The following is a 17,818-nucleotide window of genomic DNA, read 5'->3' on the forward strand; positions in this document are numbered from 1 at the left end:
CTCCTCACCCTCCCCGCTTTGCTTTTTCAGTTTTTTTTTCTCTTGATTTTCAACCTCATTTCATTCCCATTTCCACCATGAACTGAGGTGGCCAATTGTTTCCTTAACAATGTCAATACAGAGAAATTTGATTTTTCATTTAATCTCAGTCCCTTAATTAACTGAATCTAATTTTAGCAGCAGAAGGGTAGATAGGAAGAGTTAGAGTCAGGTGGGAGGATCATGCAAGGAATAGGAATGAAGATCAGGCAGAACTCACCTCAACACAAATCAGGCAACATTCTGGAGAGGGATAAGAAGGTGGATAAGGAGCGCACAGGAGAAAAACAGACAGGCAAACAGATCGAGAGATGAATGGAAATCATCAGGCAAACATTTTGAATGATTTTCCATTTTTACTTGTATACTTTCCAGCTACTGAGTGTAACAGGGTGAAACTCTTCCACTGAATTTGTGACTGTTGCCATTTTTGTGCGACCTACTCTGCCACAAGGCATAAGAGTTAATTCTCACTCACTTGCCTCTTAAGAACAATTTGATCACTGTCAGCACCCCACTTCCAAGCTGCTTTTGTTGGGATTTGTTCGAGACAGATTGGGGTCAGACTTTAGATATTTGAAATTTTATTCCCTCCCTTTTCACCTACATAAAAAATGTTTGTAGCCCTCCCGAGATTGGGAACTTTCAAGGAGATTGTCCAGCAAAAAAACGATTTCTGTATTTTTATCAGGACCGATTTATCTGAATGCTTATTCAATCTGCAACCCTATTGCAATCCGTGTAGTAATAAGTAGTCAGTCTTTCTAGACTATGGGCAGCACAGTAGCACAGTGGTTAGCACTATGGCTTCACAGTGCCAGGGTCCCAGGTTCGATTCCCCGCTGTGTCACTGTCTGTGCGGAGTCTGCACGTTCTCCCCGTGTCTGCGTGGGTTTCCTCCGGGTGCTCCGGTTTCCTCCCACAGTCCAAAGATGTGCAGGTTAGGTGGATTGGACATGCTAAATTGCCCTTAGTGTCCGAAAAGATTAGGAGGGGCTATTGGGTTATGGGGATAGGGTGGAGGTGAGGGCTTAAATGGGTCGGTGCAGACTCGATGGGCCGAATGGCCTCCTTCTGCACTATATGTTCTATGTTACACTATTTTGTCAAAGAATAAAAAAAACAGAAGAGTGTTTGAAGTGTACTTGAATGTGCTTACAGGCGGCCATCTAGTGTTCAGTTATTAACATGCAAGTGCCATGCATCTCACAAGTGTTTATGAAGAACTGAAGTATGTTGTGACAACATCTACCAGCTAAATCATAATTGTCAAATGCAAAATACGCATGATTTCATCTAATGATGCATAAAAAACTGTAAGATGTAAGAAATCAACTTGTTCTACATTACATGTTCAAATACCAATTTTTATTTCATTTTGGTAAAAAATGTTCACTGCAACCTGAAAGAACATAAGAACTAGGAACAGAAGTAGGCCATCTGGCCCCTCGAGCCTGCTCTGCCATTTAATGAGATCATGGCTGATCTTTGTGGACTCAGCTCCACTCTCCGGCCCGTACACCATATCCCCGAATCCCTTTATTCTTTAGAAAGGCATCTATCTTTTTCTAAAAAACGTTTAAAGAAGGAGCCTCAACTGCTTCACTTGACAGGGAATTCCAGAGATTCACAACCCTTTGGGTGAAGAAGTTCCTCCTACACTCCGTCCTTAATCTACCTCCCCTTATTTTGAGGCTATGCCCCCTAGTTCTGCTTTCCCCGACCAGTGGAAACAACCTGCCCGCATCTATCCTATCTATTCCCTTCATAATTTTATATGTCTCAATAAGATCCCCCCCGCATCCTTCTAAACTCCAATGAGTACAGTCCCAGTCTACTCAACCTCTCGTCATAATCTAATCCCCTCAACTCTGGGATCAACCTAGTGAATCTTCTCTGCACTCCCTCCAGTGCCAATATGTCCTTTCTCAAGTAAGGAGACCAAAACTGAACACAATACTCCAGATGTGGCCTCACCAACACCCTATACAATTGCAGCATAACCTCACTAGTCTTGAACTCCATCCCTCTAGCAATGAAAGACAAAACTCGATTAGCCTTCGTAATCACCTGTTGCACCTGCACACCAACTTTTTGCGACTCATGCACCAGCACACCCAGGTCCCTCTGCACAGCAGCATGTTTTAACATCTTACCGTTTAAATAATAATCCATTCTGCTGTTATTCCTCCCAAAATGGATAGCCTCACACTTGGCAACATTGAATTCCATCTGCCAGACCCTAGCCCATTCACCTAACCTATCCAAATCCTTCTGCAGACTTCCGGTATCCTCTGCCCTTTTTGCTTTACCACTCATCTTAGTGTCGTCTGCAAACTTTGACACATTGCACTTGGTCCCCAACTCTAAATCGTCTATGTAAATTGTGAACAACTGCGGGCCCAACATTGATCCTTGAGGGACCCCACTAGTTACAGGTTGCCAACCAGAGAAATACCCATTTATCCCCACTCTCTGCTTTCTGTTAGTTAACCAATCCTCTACCCATGCTACCACTTTACCCTCATTGCCATGCATCTTTAGTTTATGCAGCAACCTTTTGTGTGGCACCTTGTCAAAAGCTTTCTGGAAATCCAGATATACCACATCCATTGGCTCCCCGTTATCTACTGCACTGGTAACGTCCTCAAAAAATTCTACCAAATTAGTCAGACACGACCTACCCTTTGTGAACCCATGCTGCGTCTGCCCAATGGGACAATTTCCCTCCAGGTGCCCCGCTATTTCCTCCTTAATGATAGATTCCAGCATTTTCCCTACAACCAAAGTTAAGCTTACCGGCCTATAATTACCCGCTTTCTGCCGACCTCCTTTTTTAAACAGTGGTGTCACGTTTGCTACTTTCCAATCCTCTGGGACCACCCCAGAGTCTAGTGAATTTTGATAAATTATCACTAGTGCGTTTACAATTTCCCTAGCCATCTCTTTTAACACTCTGGGATGCATCCCATCAGGGCCAGGAGACTTGTCTACCTTTAGCCCCATTAGCTTGCCCAATACTGCCTCCTTAGTGATTTCAATCATCTCAAGGTCCTCACCTATCATATCCTTATTTACATCAGTCACTGGCATGTTATTTGTGTCCTCCACTGTGACGACTGACCCAAAAAACCTGTTCAGCTCCTCAGCCATTTCCCCGTCTCCTATTATTAAATCTCCCTTCTCATCTTCCAAAGGACCAATATTTACCTTCGCCACTCTTTTTTGTCTTGTATATTTGTAGAAGCTTTTACTATCTGCTTTTATGTTCTGAGCCAGTTTACTTTCATAGTCTACCTTACTCTTTTTTATGGCTTTTTTTAGTAGCTTTCTGTTGTCCCCTAAAGACTTCCCAGTCCTCTAGTCTCCCACTAATTTTTGCCACTTTGTATTTTTTTTCCTTCAATTTGATACTCTCCCTCACCTCCTTAGACATCCACGGTCGATTTTTCCCCTTTCTACCGTCTTTCTTTTTTGTCGGTATGAAGCTTTTCTGAACACTGTGAAAGATCGCTCGGAAGGTTCTCCACTGTTCCTCAACTGCTTCACCATGAAGTCTTTGCTCCCAGTCTACCTTAGCTAGTTCTTCTCTCATCCTGGAATGATATTTGCTAAAATAGTACAATATTGCTGGAAAAGTTGAAAAGCAAATACAATCTTAAATTAGTTAAAATACTTTTACATAAAATAAACAGGTTTCCTCCATTAAAATAGTATAGAGAAATTTGATACAAACATATTGAGCATTCCAATGATATCATTTACTGACATTTTCAAGCTGTTTTATAGCCTGGGTATAAGTATAATATCTAGTCTACAGTTTTAACTCTGTAAGTAGCTGCGAGACTTGTGTGTATTTAATGTTTTGATCTTCATACGTTAAGATAGTATTTTGCCTTTTTAAAAAAATCTTATTTCCAATATCATGATGGAGGTGGGATGTTGCAGTTAATAAAGGATAAGATCAGTACGTTAGTGAGAGAGCATTTTAGATCAGAATATCAAGATGTAGAATCATTTTGATTGGAGGTAAGAATCAGCAAGGGGCAGCAAACACTGATGGCAGTTGTTTATAGGACACCCAACAGTAGGACACAACCAGGGTGGCACGGTAGCGCAGTGATTAGCACTGTTGCTCCACAGCACCAGGCTCCCAGGTTCAGTCACTTGGGTCACTGTGCGGAGTCTGCGCGTTCTCCCTGTGTCTGCGTGGATTTCCTCCGGGTGCTCCAGTTTCCTCCCACAAGTCCCGAAAGACGTGCTGTTAGGTGTCTTGGTCATTCTGAATTCTCCCTCAGTGTACCCGAATAGGTGTCGGGATGTGGCGACTAGGGGATTTTCATGGTAACTTCATTGAAGTGTTAATGTAATCCTACTTGTGACATTAATCAAGATTATTATTAACCAGTAAATTAGAGGGGCATGCAACAAGGGTAAAACAGTAATCATGGCGAACTTCAATCTACATTTACACTGGGGGAATCTAATTAGCACTTATGCCGCGGAGGATGAAGTCCTGGAATGCACATGAGACGGTTTTTGAGAAAATATGTTGAGGAACTAACTAGAGAATGGGCTATTTCACAACAATATTAAGCAATGTGAAACGCCTAATTAATAACTTGTAAAAGAGCCTTTATAGAAGAATGACCATAATATTTTACATTATGTCTGAAAATGAAGGGCAGCACGGTGGTACAGTGGTTAGCACTGCTGCCTCACGGTGCTGAGGACCCGGGTTCGATCCCGGCCCCCGCTCACTCACCGTGTGGAGTTTACACATTCTCCCCATGTCTGCATGGGTCTCACTCCCACAACTCGAAAAGATGTGCAGGGTAGGTTAATTGGCCGTGCTAAAATGCCCCTTAATTGAAAAAAAAAAATTAGGTAGCCTAAATTTAAAATCAAACCTGAAAGCGATGTAGTTCAATCCGAAATTAAGGTCTTAAATCTAAACAAAGGAAATTTCAAAGGTGTGAGGGACAAGTTGGCTGTGGAAACTACATTAACACATATGGCAGTAGATAGGCAATGGTAAGCATTTAAGGAATTAATACATAGCTTACAACAAATTCTTTGAAGCACATAACCCAACGGGAGGGCAGCACGGTAGCATAGTGTTTAGCACAATTGCTTCACAGCTCCAGGGTCCCAGGTTTTATTCCCGGCTTGTGTCACTGTCTGTGCGTAGTCTGCATGTTTTCCCCGTGTGTGCGCAGGTTTCCTCCGGGTGCTCCGGTTTCCTCCCACAGTCCAAAGATGTGCAGGTTAGGTGGATTGGCCATGCTAAATTGCCCTTGGTGTCCAAAATTGCCGTTAGTGTTTAGGGGTTACTGGGTTACAGGGATAGGGTGGAGATGTGGGCTTGGGTAGGGTGCTCTTTCCAAGAGCCAGTGCAGACTCGATGGGCCGAATGGCCTCCTTCTGCACTGTAAATTCTATGAAATTCTATGAAAATTGATCGAAACATGGCTTACAATAAGCTAAAGTTCGTATTTGATCAAAGGAAGAGATTTATAAAGTTGCTGCAAAAAATAGTAAACCTGGGGATTGGGAGCATATTAGAATTCAGCAAAGGATATCCAAGAAACTGATGAAGAAAGGGAAAATAAAATATACAGATAATCTAGCAAGAAACATAAAAATGGGCTTTAAAAACTTCTACAAGTATGTAAAAAGGAAAAGATTAGCGAAGAGAAATATGAGTCCATTGTAGGCAGAGATGCAGAATTTATAATGCGGAATAAGAATATGGCAGAGAAGCCAAACAAATACTTTGGGCGGAATTTAACAGAAACATTTCTAAGTTCATTTGTGGCAGATTTTGCAAGCATTTTCTCTGCAGGCTCTGCTGTCATGTACCCCATTGCTATCAAACGACACTTAGGGTGGGATTTGCTGGCTGTTCATGCCAGTAGGAAATTCTGGTCCCACGCCGTCGCATGGGTTAACGGGAAATTCTGTTGCCTCTGCCGCCAAAATACACGTGGCAAGATGGTTGGTAAATCCCGCCCTGCGTCAGATTTTTGGGCCCTGGGGCGTTTTGCTCCAGTTTAACTGACACTTCGAATTTTTTTCAGCATTGGGGAATTGAATTCAGAGATTAGGCCACCATTTTAAAAGGGTGCCTTGATCTCTAAGTGAGCTTGTGGGTCCCCTACACCCATGGGCAGTGTCACCCTCCACACACATGGGCTATATCCCCACACCCCGCCAAATGAGGGCACCCCACTATGGGCTCCCTCGGGGCCCACCCCTCTTCAGGCCCCCCCCCCCCACACCCCCTTCTAGGACCCCACCCATCACCCCCAACCTTCCAGAGGTCCCTATTTACTTGCTCAGCACCTCCCAATCCTTCATGTCCCCTCTCCACCCTCCTTTCATGGGCATGGCCCGCTCGGGCCCTGACACTTGGCAATGCAACCCTGGACCCTGGGCACCCCTGCACTGCCACCGTGGCACCCTGGCAGTGCTCCTGCCAGCTTGTCAGTGCCACCCGGGAATCTTGGCAGTGCCAGAGTGGCATTGCCCAGGTGCCACCTGGGCAATGCCAAGGTGCTCACATTCCAGGGAGAGGACTAGGGGGCTATCCTGCACTATCCCTGACCCCCTGGGTGCTGTTCCATCTGGTCTACGTTTGTGTGGGCCAGTACTGAACGGTGCCTGGCTGCATCTTCACTGGGGAGGCCGGTAGACCCGGGTAAGCTCACCTAAGTAGGTTTAAAGCCTACTGAGGCACATGCCGTTTGGTCACGCCCCCTTTGGACGGGTGTCCGATTCCGATGCCTTCCGTGAGGCACAAAGGCCGCCAGGAAGCCTCCGGGAGGCCTATCCCGGGATCTACCAACCGCGTTGTGCTCGAGCGAGAGGGCAATGTGATCGGTAGATCGTGCCCTTTGTGCACCTCTTGTGAATACTAGAGCAGCCAGGGACTAGTGAGAATGAAGAACTGAAAGAAGTTAGTATCAGTTAAAAAGTAGTCGATAAATTAATGTAACTGAAGTTTGATAAACCTTCTGAACCTTTTGATCTATAGGGCACGATCCAACGGCCACACTGCGCCCGAAAAGCAGCTCGTCACGGCACAGAGTGGCTGTTGAAAGCCGGAGACTCCACTCCCACGATCTACCCAGCTCGCCACGCCTCACGAGATCCAATGCGATCTTGCGAGAGTTTGCTATGTGAATCCGGCCCACAATGGGCGGGATCAGTTTTCGGCCAATCTGCATATTAGAGCAAGGCAGTAAGCCTCACACAAAGATGCAGATTCCCAAGGAACCTCCGGTTTTGGGATTCAACCCTTCCGCCTCAGAGACCTCGGGCGAGCGCCCTTCAGCACTGGTCTCCACAGACGGGGACCAGACGGAACAGCACTCGTGGGGGTCTGCCAGGGGATCGGATACCCCGAGCTGCATGCCCTTTGGGTAAGGTGGTGTCCTGGCACTGCTGGTGCCATCTGGGTACCTGGCAGTGCCAGTCTGGCACCCTGGCAGTGCCACCTGGGCACCGTGGCTGCGCCAGGCATGTGCAGATGGCATGTACTCTGCCCAGGTGACGGGTTGGCACTGCCATGGTGCCAAGCTGGCATTTTTTGAAAATGATCGGGCCAGTGTTGCCCGGCGTGGGTGTTGGGAAGGGGTGCGGGGGAAGGACCGGAGACCCTCCCATACTATGTTCGGGTGGGGGGGAGGTCGGAGTTTGTTTCAGGGGCCTCGGAGATCAGGGGCTGGATTCTCCGCACCCCGACGCCGAAATCGCTGGGGCGGAGAATCAAGTTTCACGCATGAAATTGGGACCGGCGCCGGGTCCGCTATTCTCTGGCCCCCGAAAAGCGGTGTACTCGGCGAGTACGCTGCACTGCGTATCCACCACCTGTGGCCATTGCTTGGGGCCCGCCCCGCTATTCTCCACCCCGAACTGGCCGAAGTCCCGACGTGTATTTTTAATCTGGTCCTGCCATTCGGGATACTCGCGAGGATTGGTTTGGGATACTCGCATGGTCGGGGGCACGCTGATCGGAGGACAGGGGGGAGCCTCATACGGGACTGGGCCTTTATTGTGCGACCGGTCTGGGTCGGGAGTGTGGCTGATCGGGGGCACTATTTCCACGGTCCAAGTCCACGGTCTGAGTCCGCCATGAAGCACAGCGCTGCCGCTGGAGGCCGCCGCCATGCTCATGCGCTGCCTCTGACCCGGACATGCGAGGGTCCTATCCGCTGCAAGCTCCACGACAGCTCCCTGCTAGCCCCCTGCAGTGCTGTGCATCTGTGGCCTTTTGCCGCCAGTTTATCTGGCATAAAAGACCACAGTTTTCATGATGGCGTGGGGACATAGTCCCTGAAATGGAGAATCCAGCCCCAGGACTCTACAATGGGGAATTCCGGCGAGCAGACCTCCCCACTATACAAAGCGAGCTATGTGCGCCCTTGGCCACGTGTTCCCCGTTCAGGCCCCTTATTCAGCCATGCCTTTCCCAGACTTCGAGCACTGGGAAACACGCGGCTAAACGTGCTCACTTGGGGATTTTGATCCCTTTTGGGAGAATCGTGTCCATAATGTTGAAAGAGATGGCTGTAGAAATAGTGGACGCATTGGTGATCATCTTATAGCGTCTGGAACGGCTCCTGCAAATTGAAAGATAGCAATTGTAACCCCACTATTTAAAAAAGGAGGGAGAGGAAATGGGAAACTACAAACCTGTTAGCTTGACATCAGTGGCAGGAAAAATGATGGATTCTATTATAAAGAATGAGATAAGTGGACACTTAGAAGATAATGGTTGCATTGGGCAGAGTCTACATGGATTTCTGAAAAGGAAATCCTGTTTGACAAACCTGTTAAGGAGATATAGTAGCAGAATAAATAAATGGGAATAATTGGATGTGATGTATTTGGATTTTCAGAAGGCTTTCAAAAAGGCGTAAGAGGATAGTAAACACAATTTGAACACGTCGGATTATACATGCATAGATGGGGAATTGGTTAATGGACAGAAAACAGAGTCAGAATTAATGGGTGATTCTCAGGTTTTCAAGGCGATTTAAATGGACTATGTGAGTGGGCAAGAACATGGCAGATAGAATATAATGTGAATAAGTGTGACGTTATCCACTTTGGCAGCAAAAACAGAAATGCAGTCTATTTCTTATATGGTGAGAGATTGGAAAATGTAGATGTCCAACGGGACCAGGATGTGTCCTTATTCATGAGTCACTGAAAGCTAACAGCAAGCAATTGAGAAGGCAGATTGTATGTTGGCCTTGTTTGCAAGAAAACTTTAGTATAGGAATAAAGGTGTCTTGCTGCAGTTATATAGAGCCTTAGTGAGGCTGCACCAAGGAGAGTATTGTGTACCAGTTTACTGCTTATAAAGGGGGAAGCAAATTCAACCACCTTTCTGTTTATGGACTGGACTGGTGAGAGGAACGATTAATGCTGTTTAAAATTAACACCACCCCTGTCAGTAAGTTCAAATCTGGGATCAACCATTTGAATTTGAGCAGGGTCCAAGTTATGAGCTGAGCCAAGCCTGATATAAAAGCCTCAATTGGACACCAAAGAGAAAAACTGAGTGGCTGGAATGCATTTTAAAACATGGTAGCTTACCGTAGCAAATTCCTGTTCCCTGCCTCCTCTCTCTCTCTCTCCCCGCCCCCCCCCCCCCCGACACACGCACAGCTACATTTGAGCTTGAAAATCTCAAATTGCAGCTAGAATTTCAGGATTGGGAAAGAGAGAGCAAGGGAACAGGAGAGCGAAAGAGCAAAAGAAAGAGATAGATCAGAAAACTGGAAGCTGTGAGGGAAAATCTCTCACTAACTGGAAGTGACTCTTATCTTTCTAACCCAGAACCACTCTCTGAGGCCCTCAGATATGCTGTATTTGTTCCCAAATTCAAAGAGAATGCTGTAGTCACTTCTTTGCTACTTTCGAGAAAGTAGCAGCCTGGCTAAAATGGCTATCGGAGAGATCTGGACATTTTTAATTCAAGGGCTGCTGTCAGGGAGAGCCCAAGAGGTCTACTCCATGCATGAATTATGAGTAAACCAGGGCTGCGATCCTAAGTGCCTACGGGTTAGTCCCAGAAGCATGTTGCCAGCAATTCTGGAACACTGTTAAGAAGTCCTCACAAGTCTACAATGAGTTTGAATGGCTAAAGCAAATTGTGTTTGACCGATGGGTAAGATCCTGAAGCATCCCACTCATATATGAGGGACCGTGTGAGTTGGTATTGTTGGAAGAATTTTTAAAATTGCTTACCCTCTGTTGTAGCGTGAGGTAATATAACGAGGCAGTGTTAAATCAGAGTGGGGATTTATTTAACAAAGGAAGAACATTATATTGCAGAACAAGAACGTCATCAGCGCAATCCCAACACAGAACCAGTTCCTTTGACTTCCAGGCTTACTCTGATGAACCCACAGTTCCTAGGTTCGTGCCCTGAACCCAATAGGCTCAGGGGCTATGCTACTACACCCTGAGAGAACAGCTAGGGTGCAGCCATCACGGCAGACAGATATGATCTCATCCAGAAGCCTGGAAACCCAAGCGGATCCTTTCCAAACCATAAACACTATAAAAGGGATGAGGCACTCACACCCTACCTCTTTCCACAGACAGACATCTAGAGAGTTAGACAGAGTTGATCAGCAGCATCACACCCCAGCACGTGGCTTAGAGCAAGCTGGTACAGTTAGACTGAGTTACTACAGTTAGATTAGCAGAGAGTCAAACTCATTTGAGAACTGTGTTAATAGTTCAATAAACACGTTGAACTCATTTCAGAGTCTGGAGCATCCTTTAGTTCAGACTGTATCAAGTAGCAGCCTGTGTTATCCGAAGCAGTATAACACAACATGATACCAGGAGTGACTATTCAATCTATTTAGTTCAACTCAGCAAGATCTGTGACAACTAGCTACTGAATACAGGCACAATGGACACGATTCAGGCTCCTCATCAGCTCAAGACCACCAGCAATCTTAGTGCCAACTGGCGATCATTCAAGCAGAAATTTCAACTATATGTGGAAGCATCCGACCTCAATGGCGCGATCGATGCTCGGAATATAGTGCTTCTACTCACCACTGCGGGTGACCATGAGATAGAGATCTTCAACTCCTTTCACTTTTCCGAAGGGCAGGACAAAACAAAGTACCAAACCATCCTGGAAACATTTGGCGAGGTGAACACCAACAAAATCTTTGAGCGCTACGTCTTCAAGCAGAGGATGCAAGGTAAAGACGAATCCTTCAACTCCTATCTAACTAACCTGAAACTGCTAGCGCAATACATCAACTTCAATGATATCACTGACTCCATGATCAGAGACCAAATTGTTTTGGGAGTCCACTCTAATCCTCTGCGAGAGCAATTGTTGAAAATCAAGTACATGACCCTGCCAGTTGCGATTGAAACGTGTACTGTGCATGAGCACTCTAAAAATCGCTATTCACAGTACAAAATGGCAGAAAGTGAAAAACAAGCCTCCCACGAGGTGGAGAGTGTTCAGGCCATCTCCCGGATGCAACGCCTCCACATTGACGAAAGCGGCCATTTTGTGCGTTCTTTCCGGGGCCCGACGCATGCGCTATGCGATTGGGAACATAAAGCGGCCGAAAACTGCACTGCGCAGGTGCAGACGTCCGAGAACCGCACTGCGCATGTGCAACGACACACTGAGCGTCATGACACCGACGTGTGCGAACTGCGGCACCGCCCATTTTTAAAAAAACTGCCCTGCAAGAGGCAAACGCTGTTTAAACTGTGGGAAACCAAACCACTATGCAGCCCTGTGCAGATCTGCACCACCAGTCAGGAGCCAGCGCTCCCAATTTCGACAGCGGCGCATCAGAAGTGTGCAACACCGAATGCATGACTCTGATCCAGGCAATGCGACGGATCCAGATGATGAATACCTGGACAGCACTTACCGAGTGGGCATTATTACGAAGTGCGAATACGCCACACCTGATACATCGCGAGTCCAATCAATCCTGGCCGTGGATTCCGAGGACGAATGGCATGCAGTGATGAAGGTCAACCACTGCCCCATCCAGTTCAAACTGGACACGGGTGCCTTCGCCAAACTGATTTTGCAGGTGGTCTTCAAGAGAATCAAGAAGCCCCCCACAATCCCTCCAGCTGCCTGCAAACTCCTGGACTACAATGGAAACACAATCAAGGCACTGGGGTCCTGCCATCTGCAGATGTCCAGCCGACACACTCAAGAAGCTTACACTTCGAGATTGTTAAAGCAGACAGGGCGCCCCTGCTAGGTGCGCACGCCTGCAAACAACTGAACCCCATTCAAAGAGTCTGCACCACGATTCCGTCCCATTTGGATCTTCAGGCCAGCATCGACGACATCCTAACCCAGTACCCAGATGTATTTAGCGGGATGGGCATGCTGCCATACGAGTACAAGATTCTACTGCGGCCTGATGCCAAGCCAGTGGTCCAGGCACCACGACGTGTCTCTGCTCCACTGAGAGAGCGCCTGAAGGCAGAGCTCACGAGTCTACAACAAAAAGGCATCATCTCCAAGGTCACTGAACCAACCGACTGGGTCAGCTCGATGGTGTGCGTAAAGAAGCCTTCGGCGGACCTACACATCTGCATTGACCCGAAGGATCTAAACAAAAACATTATGCGGGAACATTACCCCATCCCGAAGAGGGAAGAAATCACAAATGAGATGGCACATGCGGGCTTCTTCACAAAATTGGATGCATCCCAACGATTTTGGCAAATCCAACTTGAAGAATCCAGCAGAAGGCTCTGCACCTTCATCATGTCTTTTGGCAGATTATGCTACAACCGAATGCCATTTGGCATCATCTCGGCATCAGAGATTTTCCATCGCATCATGGAACAGATGATGGAGGGAATAGAAGGGGTTCGTGTCCACGTTGATGATATCATAATCTGGTCCACAACCCCAGAGGAACATGTGTCGCGACTCAAGAAAGTATTCTGACACATACATGAACTTGGCCTCAAGCTAAACAAGTGCTGTTTTGGGACATCCACGATGAAGTTCCTGGGCGATCAGATTTCGCAACACGGTGTGCACCCGGACACCGACAAAATTAAAGCCATCAAGGCAATGAAAGTCCCCGAGGACAAGAAGGCAGTACTGCGCTTCCTGGGAATGGTCAATTTCCTTAGCAAGTTCATCCCGAATTTGGCCACACACATCACGGCCCTATGCAACCTGGTGAACAAATCAACTGCTTTTGAGTGGAAGGCGGAGCACCGAACAGAGTGGCTGGAGCTGAAAGCCGAGCTCACCACTGCACCCGTCCTTGCATTCTTTGACCCAGACCGAGAGACCAAGATATCCACCAGATGCGAGTTAGGATAGCATTGGGGCGGTGTTGCTTCAAAGAGACGACACGTCATCCTGGGTACCAGTAGCATACACGTCACGGGCAATGACACCCACTGAGACCAGATATGCGCAGATTGAGAAGGAGTGGTTAGGTCTTCTCACCAGCATCCTCAAATTTTATGATTGTGTCTACGGCTTGCCAACATCTACTGTTGAGACGGATCATAGGCCTCTGGTCCACATCATCCAAAAGGACCTGAACGACATGATGCCTCGTTTGTCGAGAATTCTGCTCAAACTCCGGAGGTGTGATTTCAATTTGGTGTACACACCTGGCAAGTAGCTCATCATCGCCGATGCATTGTCCTGCTCCGTCAACTCACCCAGTGAACCACTGGAGATCATCCAGCACATCGAATAGCAGGTACAACTGTTTGCAAGCACTCTCCCGGCAACAGATGAGAAGATCATTCTCATCCGAGAAGAGATGGCCAAAAAACCCCTGTTGCAGCGAGTCATCCACAACCTCAGCAATGGCTGGCAGAAAGGGCAATACCCTCAATTCTACAACGTCAAGGACGACCTGACGCTGATCGACGGCATCCTGCTCAAGCTGGACTGGATAGTTATCCCCCTACGTCTTCAGAGCACGGTGCTGCAGCAGATTCATGAGGGACACCTGGGCGTAGAAAAGTGCAGATGCAGGGCCCGGCAAGCTGTCTACTAGCCCGGCATCAACCAGGACATCACGGACATGGTCCAGAACTGCGAAACCTGTCAGAGGTTCCAACCAGCGCAGAGCAAGGAGACGCTCCAACCACATGACCTAAAGACCTCTCCGTGGTCCAAGGTTGGCATTGACCTATTCCACGCGAATGGTCGCGACTATATCTTAATCATCGATTGCTTTTCGAACTATCCTGGGGTGCTGAAGCTGCCAGACCTCACCTCACGGACCATCATCAAAGCGTGTAAATAGACATTCTCACGGCATGGCAACCCGAACACCGTCATGAGCGACAATGGCCCGTGCTTCCACAGTCGAGAATGGTCCATGTTTGCCAAGAGCTACAATTTCAGGCATGTCACCTCCAGTCCGCACTATCCGCAGTCCAATGGCAAAGTCGAAAAAGGGGTGCACACCGTTCAGCAGCTCATCCGCAAGGCCTCGGACTCCGCTTCCGACATACACCTTGCACTACTTGCATACCGGGCAACTCCCTTGTCCACTGGCATGTTGCCAGTTCAACTGCTGATGAACAGGGACCTGCGGACGATGCTTCCAGCCGTACACCTGCCCAACCTTGATCACCTCCCGGTGCTGCAGAAGCTGCAGCAGCTTCGCGACAGCCAGAAGCAGGGCTATGACGCACAGGCCACCGATCTGGACGTGCTATCCCCGGCAGACACGGTCAGGATCAAGATATCGGATGGTGGGTGGTCTGCTCTGGCTGTCGTTGTTCGACAGGCCGCGCCCAGATCCTATGTCATACGTATGGCTGATGGCTCCATTGTGCGAAGGAATCGAAGGGCGTTGCGAAAGGTTGCTTGCCCACAACCACTTTCCCCTCCATTTCCACATGTCGAATTGCCACCTCCAGACACCTCGAGCCACGAGGCCACCAGTCGTGCCTCCCACTCGCCTGTCAAGACACCGTCATTCCCTCCACCACCTCTCTGGCGGTTGACAAGGATCAGACGCAAGCCTTAGAGACTGGACTTATGAGCATTTGTTTTGTTTGTTCTGTTCTGTATTCCTGAGTCAGTCACATTAGTCAGACACATTCACATGTATATACATCTAAAAAATACAAGAAAAAATGGGGGAGATGTCATGATATGCAAACATGCAACCAATGAACACTCAGAATAGGACACAACCAATGGGCAGCCAAGACACTTGAGGTGGCATTACCACAAGCGGGCATGACATAAACACTATACAAGGGATGAGGCACTCACACTCAGCCTCTTTCCACAGACAGACATCTAGAGAGTTAGACAGGGTTGATCAGCAGCATCATACCCCAGCACGGGGCTTAGAGCAAGCTGGTACAGTTAGACTGAGTTACATTAGCAGAAAGTTAAACTCATTTGAGAACTGTGTTAATAGTTCAATAAACACATTGAACTAATTTCAGAGTCTGGAGCATCCTTTAGTTAAGGCTGCATCAAGCAGCAGCCTGTGTTATCCGAAGCAGCATAACACAACAGATGCCTTAATGTATAATGCAGCAGTGCGGGCAGAGACTCTCGCTGCAGAAACCTATCCCTTGGAGGGTTTGCCACTATGTGTGTCTGTGTCTGAGCCAGACAAACTCCCAGAGAGCATCTGGAGTTTTGTCCTTTCAGGAATAGTGTCTCAATACCCTTCCCATATTGTGAACATGTTCATTGTACTGACACAGGGGCCACTCAGTCCTTACAGGTAGAGGGAAACCTAAACCTACCCCCTCCCACAAACACACACACACACACACACACACACACACATACACACCACTCCCTGAAGGCCAAAGTACTGATCAGAGGAGTGGGAGGAACATCTGTGTTTATACCCCATCATAGAGTCCACCTGGAGTGTGACCTTTCAGGTTCTGTCATGGTAGGCATTGTTTCTGAACTCCTCAGAAACATTTTGGTTGGCAGCAATGTGTTAACCAGCAAACAAAAAGAGGTCAACAAGTAGAAACCTGGAGGAGAGTGATGTGTTGGGTGCTCTGCTACACAGACGAACCAACACAGTTGCGAATGGTACAACTCAGTTTTATTACTAACATATATTTACTGTGGTAAACTGGTTACTGAGGTTCGATCATAACCCTTGAATCTGTGGACCTATTCCTAACACTATCTTGGAGAGGCATTCAGCACATGGTGGATGTCTGAGTGGCTTGCTGTGAGCTCTGTGCCCTGAGCTGTCTCCTGCTGGAATGAGTGGGAAGTGTTGTGTTCCCTGTTTTGTAGTGTGTATGCTCTTGCCTGTGATTGGCTGTGGTGTTGTGTGTGTGTTGATTGGTCCGTTGGTCTGTCCATCAGTATGTATGTATGTTTGCACCATGATGTTTACCTGAATATCATGACAGAGAGCAGAAAGCTGGGGAAGATCCAGAGGCCCAAATGGCTGAAATAGCACCCAGAAACATTGACTGAGGGCTTCTTGAATGTAGCAAGGCCAAAGCTCGACTGGCAAAGTTAAAAAAGGAAACAGCCTCACCGAATTTCCCTGAAATAAGCAGGGGCCACAGAGGTCCTCGAGCAGGGAAAGAGATAGTAAGTGAGATGCCCCACATATTTGAAGAACCTGAAAGAAGGCAGGTTATTAAACCAGAAAAGGAAAAGGTTCAGGAGTTGCCTGAAATATGGCTGGCAGAAACCTTCTTTATCAATATTAAATAAGGACAGAAGGAGTTCCCAAATTGATGAGCAGATAGGGACTGAGTTGACTCCCCCAGTCAAAAAGCCACAAGGGAGTGTAGCTGGAATTGCACCTCCACCAGAGTGCAGTACTGTTCCAAAATATGCGGAGCCTACTGCCCAACTTATCAGCAGAGGGATCCCAACCAGATTGGATCCCATACCTACCCACCTTGATGCAGAATCACAAGGCAACCTGACAGGGTCACCCACTGAATATAAAATGATCCAAAATAGCACCCAGGCTACAGCGCTGTAGCCCTACCTGGTATGAGATAGCAAGAGCAGATGAAAAGAATTGAATACCTTAAATCTGTTGTATTAGCTTGGATCCCTCTCTAGATTTGAGAAGAAATGTTAATGGTGATTTCTTGTTCCAGGTCTGTGTCAGGAGTTGACGGTGACCCTGATTTGGTGCACATGGAAATTCAGGACAACAGTGGAGGTAAAGATAGGAATGATACCTATGATATCAATGATATATCTGCATGCTGTACACTGTGCCGATGATATGTTGCATACAATGCTGGACAGACATGATAGTTACAAGGGATGTGCTGTAACTATGTGCTTGAGCTTGAATCAATGCAAGTACAAAACAGGTGATAGCAGATTGGCTACAGTTATACACCTCAACTGTTTTTTTTAGAAACTCCATTTTATTGCAGAGCATTCAGGGTGCAGCCTTAAACTTAAACACAAGATAAATATTAGAGTTATAGAATATGGATTCAGTGGGCCAAATGATCATCTTCTGTTCCATAATGACTCCATTAAGTATGCTGGCTGCTGTTCGAATTACCCTGTTAATTGATTATGTTCACATGCTACTATTGATTCAGCTCAATTTCAAGATCTTTATTGGATTGTAAAATATTCAGCACAATGTTTTGTAAAATGCAGGTTTCTGGGCCAGGTTTATTGTTTGGAATACTAGGACGCTAAGAGTTTTCCATCTTATTCTCACAATTATTCAAAACAATGGGCGGTATTTAATAGAGACTGGGTAGGGGGGGGGGGGGGCGCAGT

General features: G+C 47.1%; 1 protein-coding gene across 5 annotated transcripts in view; it reads left to right on the plus strand.

Annotated features, from left to right (window-relative positions):
• sorcs2 (sortilin-related VPS10 domain containing receptor 2) overlaps window positions 1–17,818 on the plus strand; it is a 963,142-nt gene that overhangs the window by 699,619 nt on the left and 245,705 nt on the right. For all 5 annotated transcript variants that reach the window (XM_072495949.1, XM_072495950.1, XM_072495951.1 and 2 more), the window contains exon 6: window positions 17,170–17,234. In XM_072495949.1, the coding sequence (XP_072352050.1) occupies window positions 17,170–17,234 (65 nt within the window). The remainder of the gene's footprint in view (window positions 1–17,169; window positions 17,235–17,818) is intronic.

This window comes from Scyliorhinus torazame, chromosome 3, assembly GCF_047496885.1.
Source record: "Scyliorhinus torazame isolate Kashiwa2021f chromosome 3, sScyTor2.1, whole genome shotgun sequence".
Taxonomy (NCBI): domain Eukaryota; kingdom Metazoa; phylum Chordata; class Chondrichthyes; order Carcharhiniformes; family Scyliorhinidae; genus Scyliorhinus; species Scyliorhinus torazame.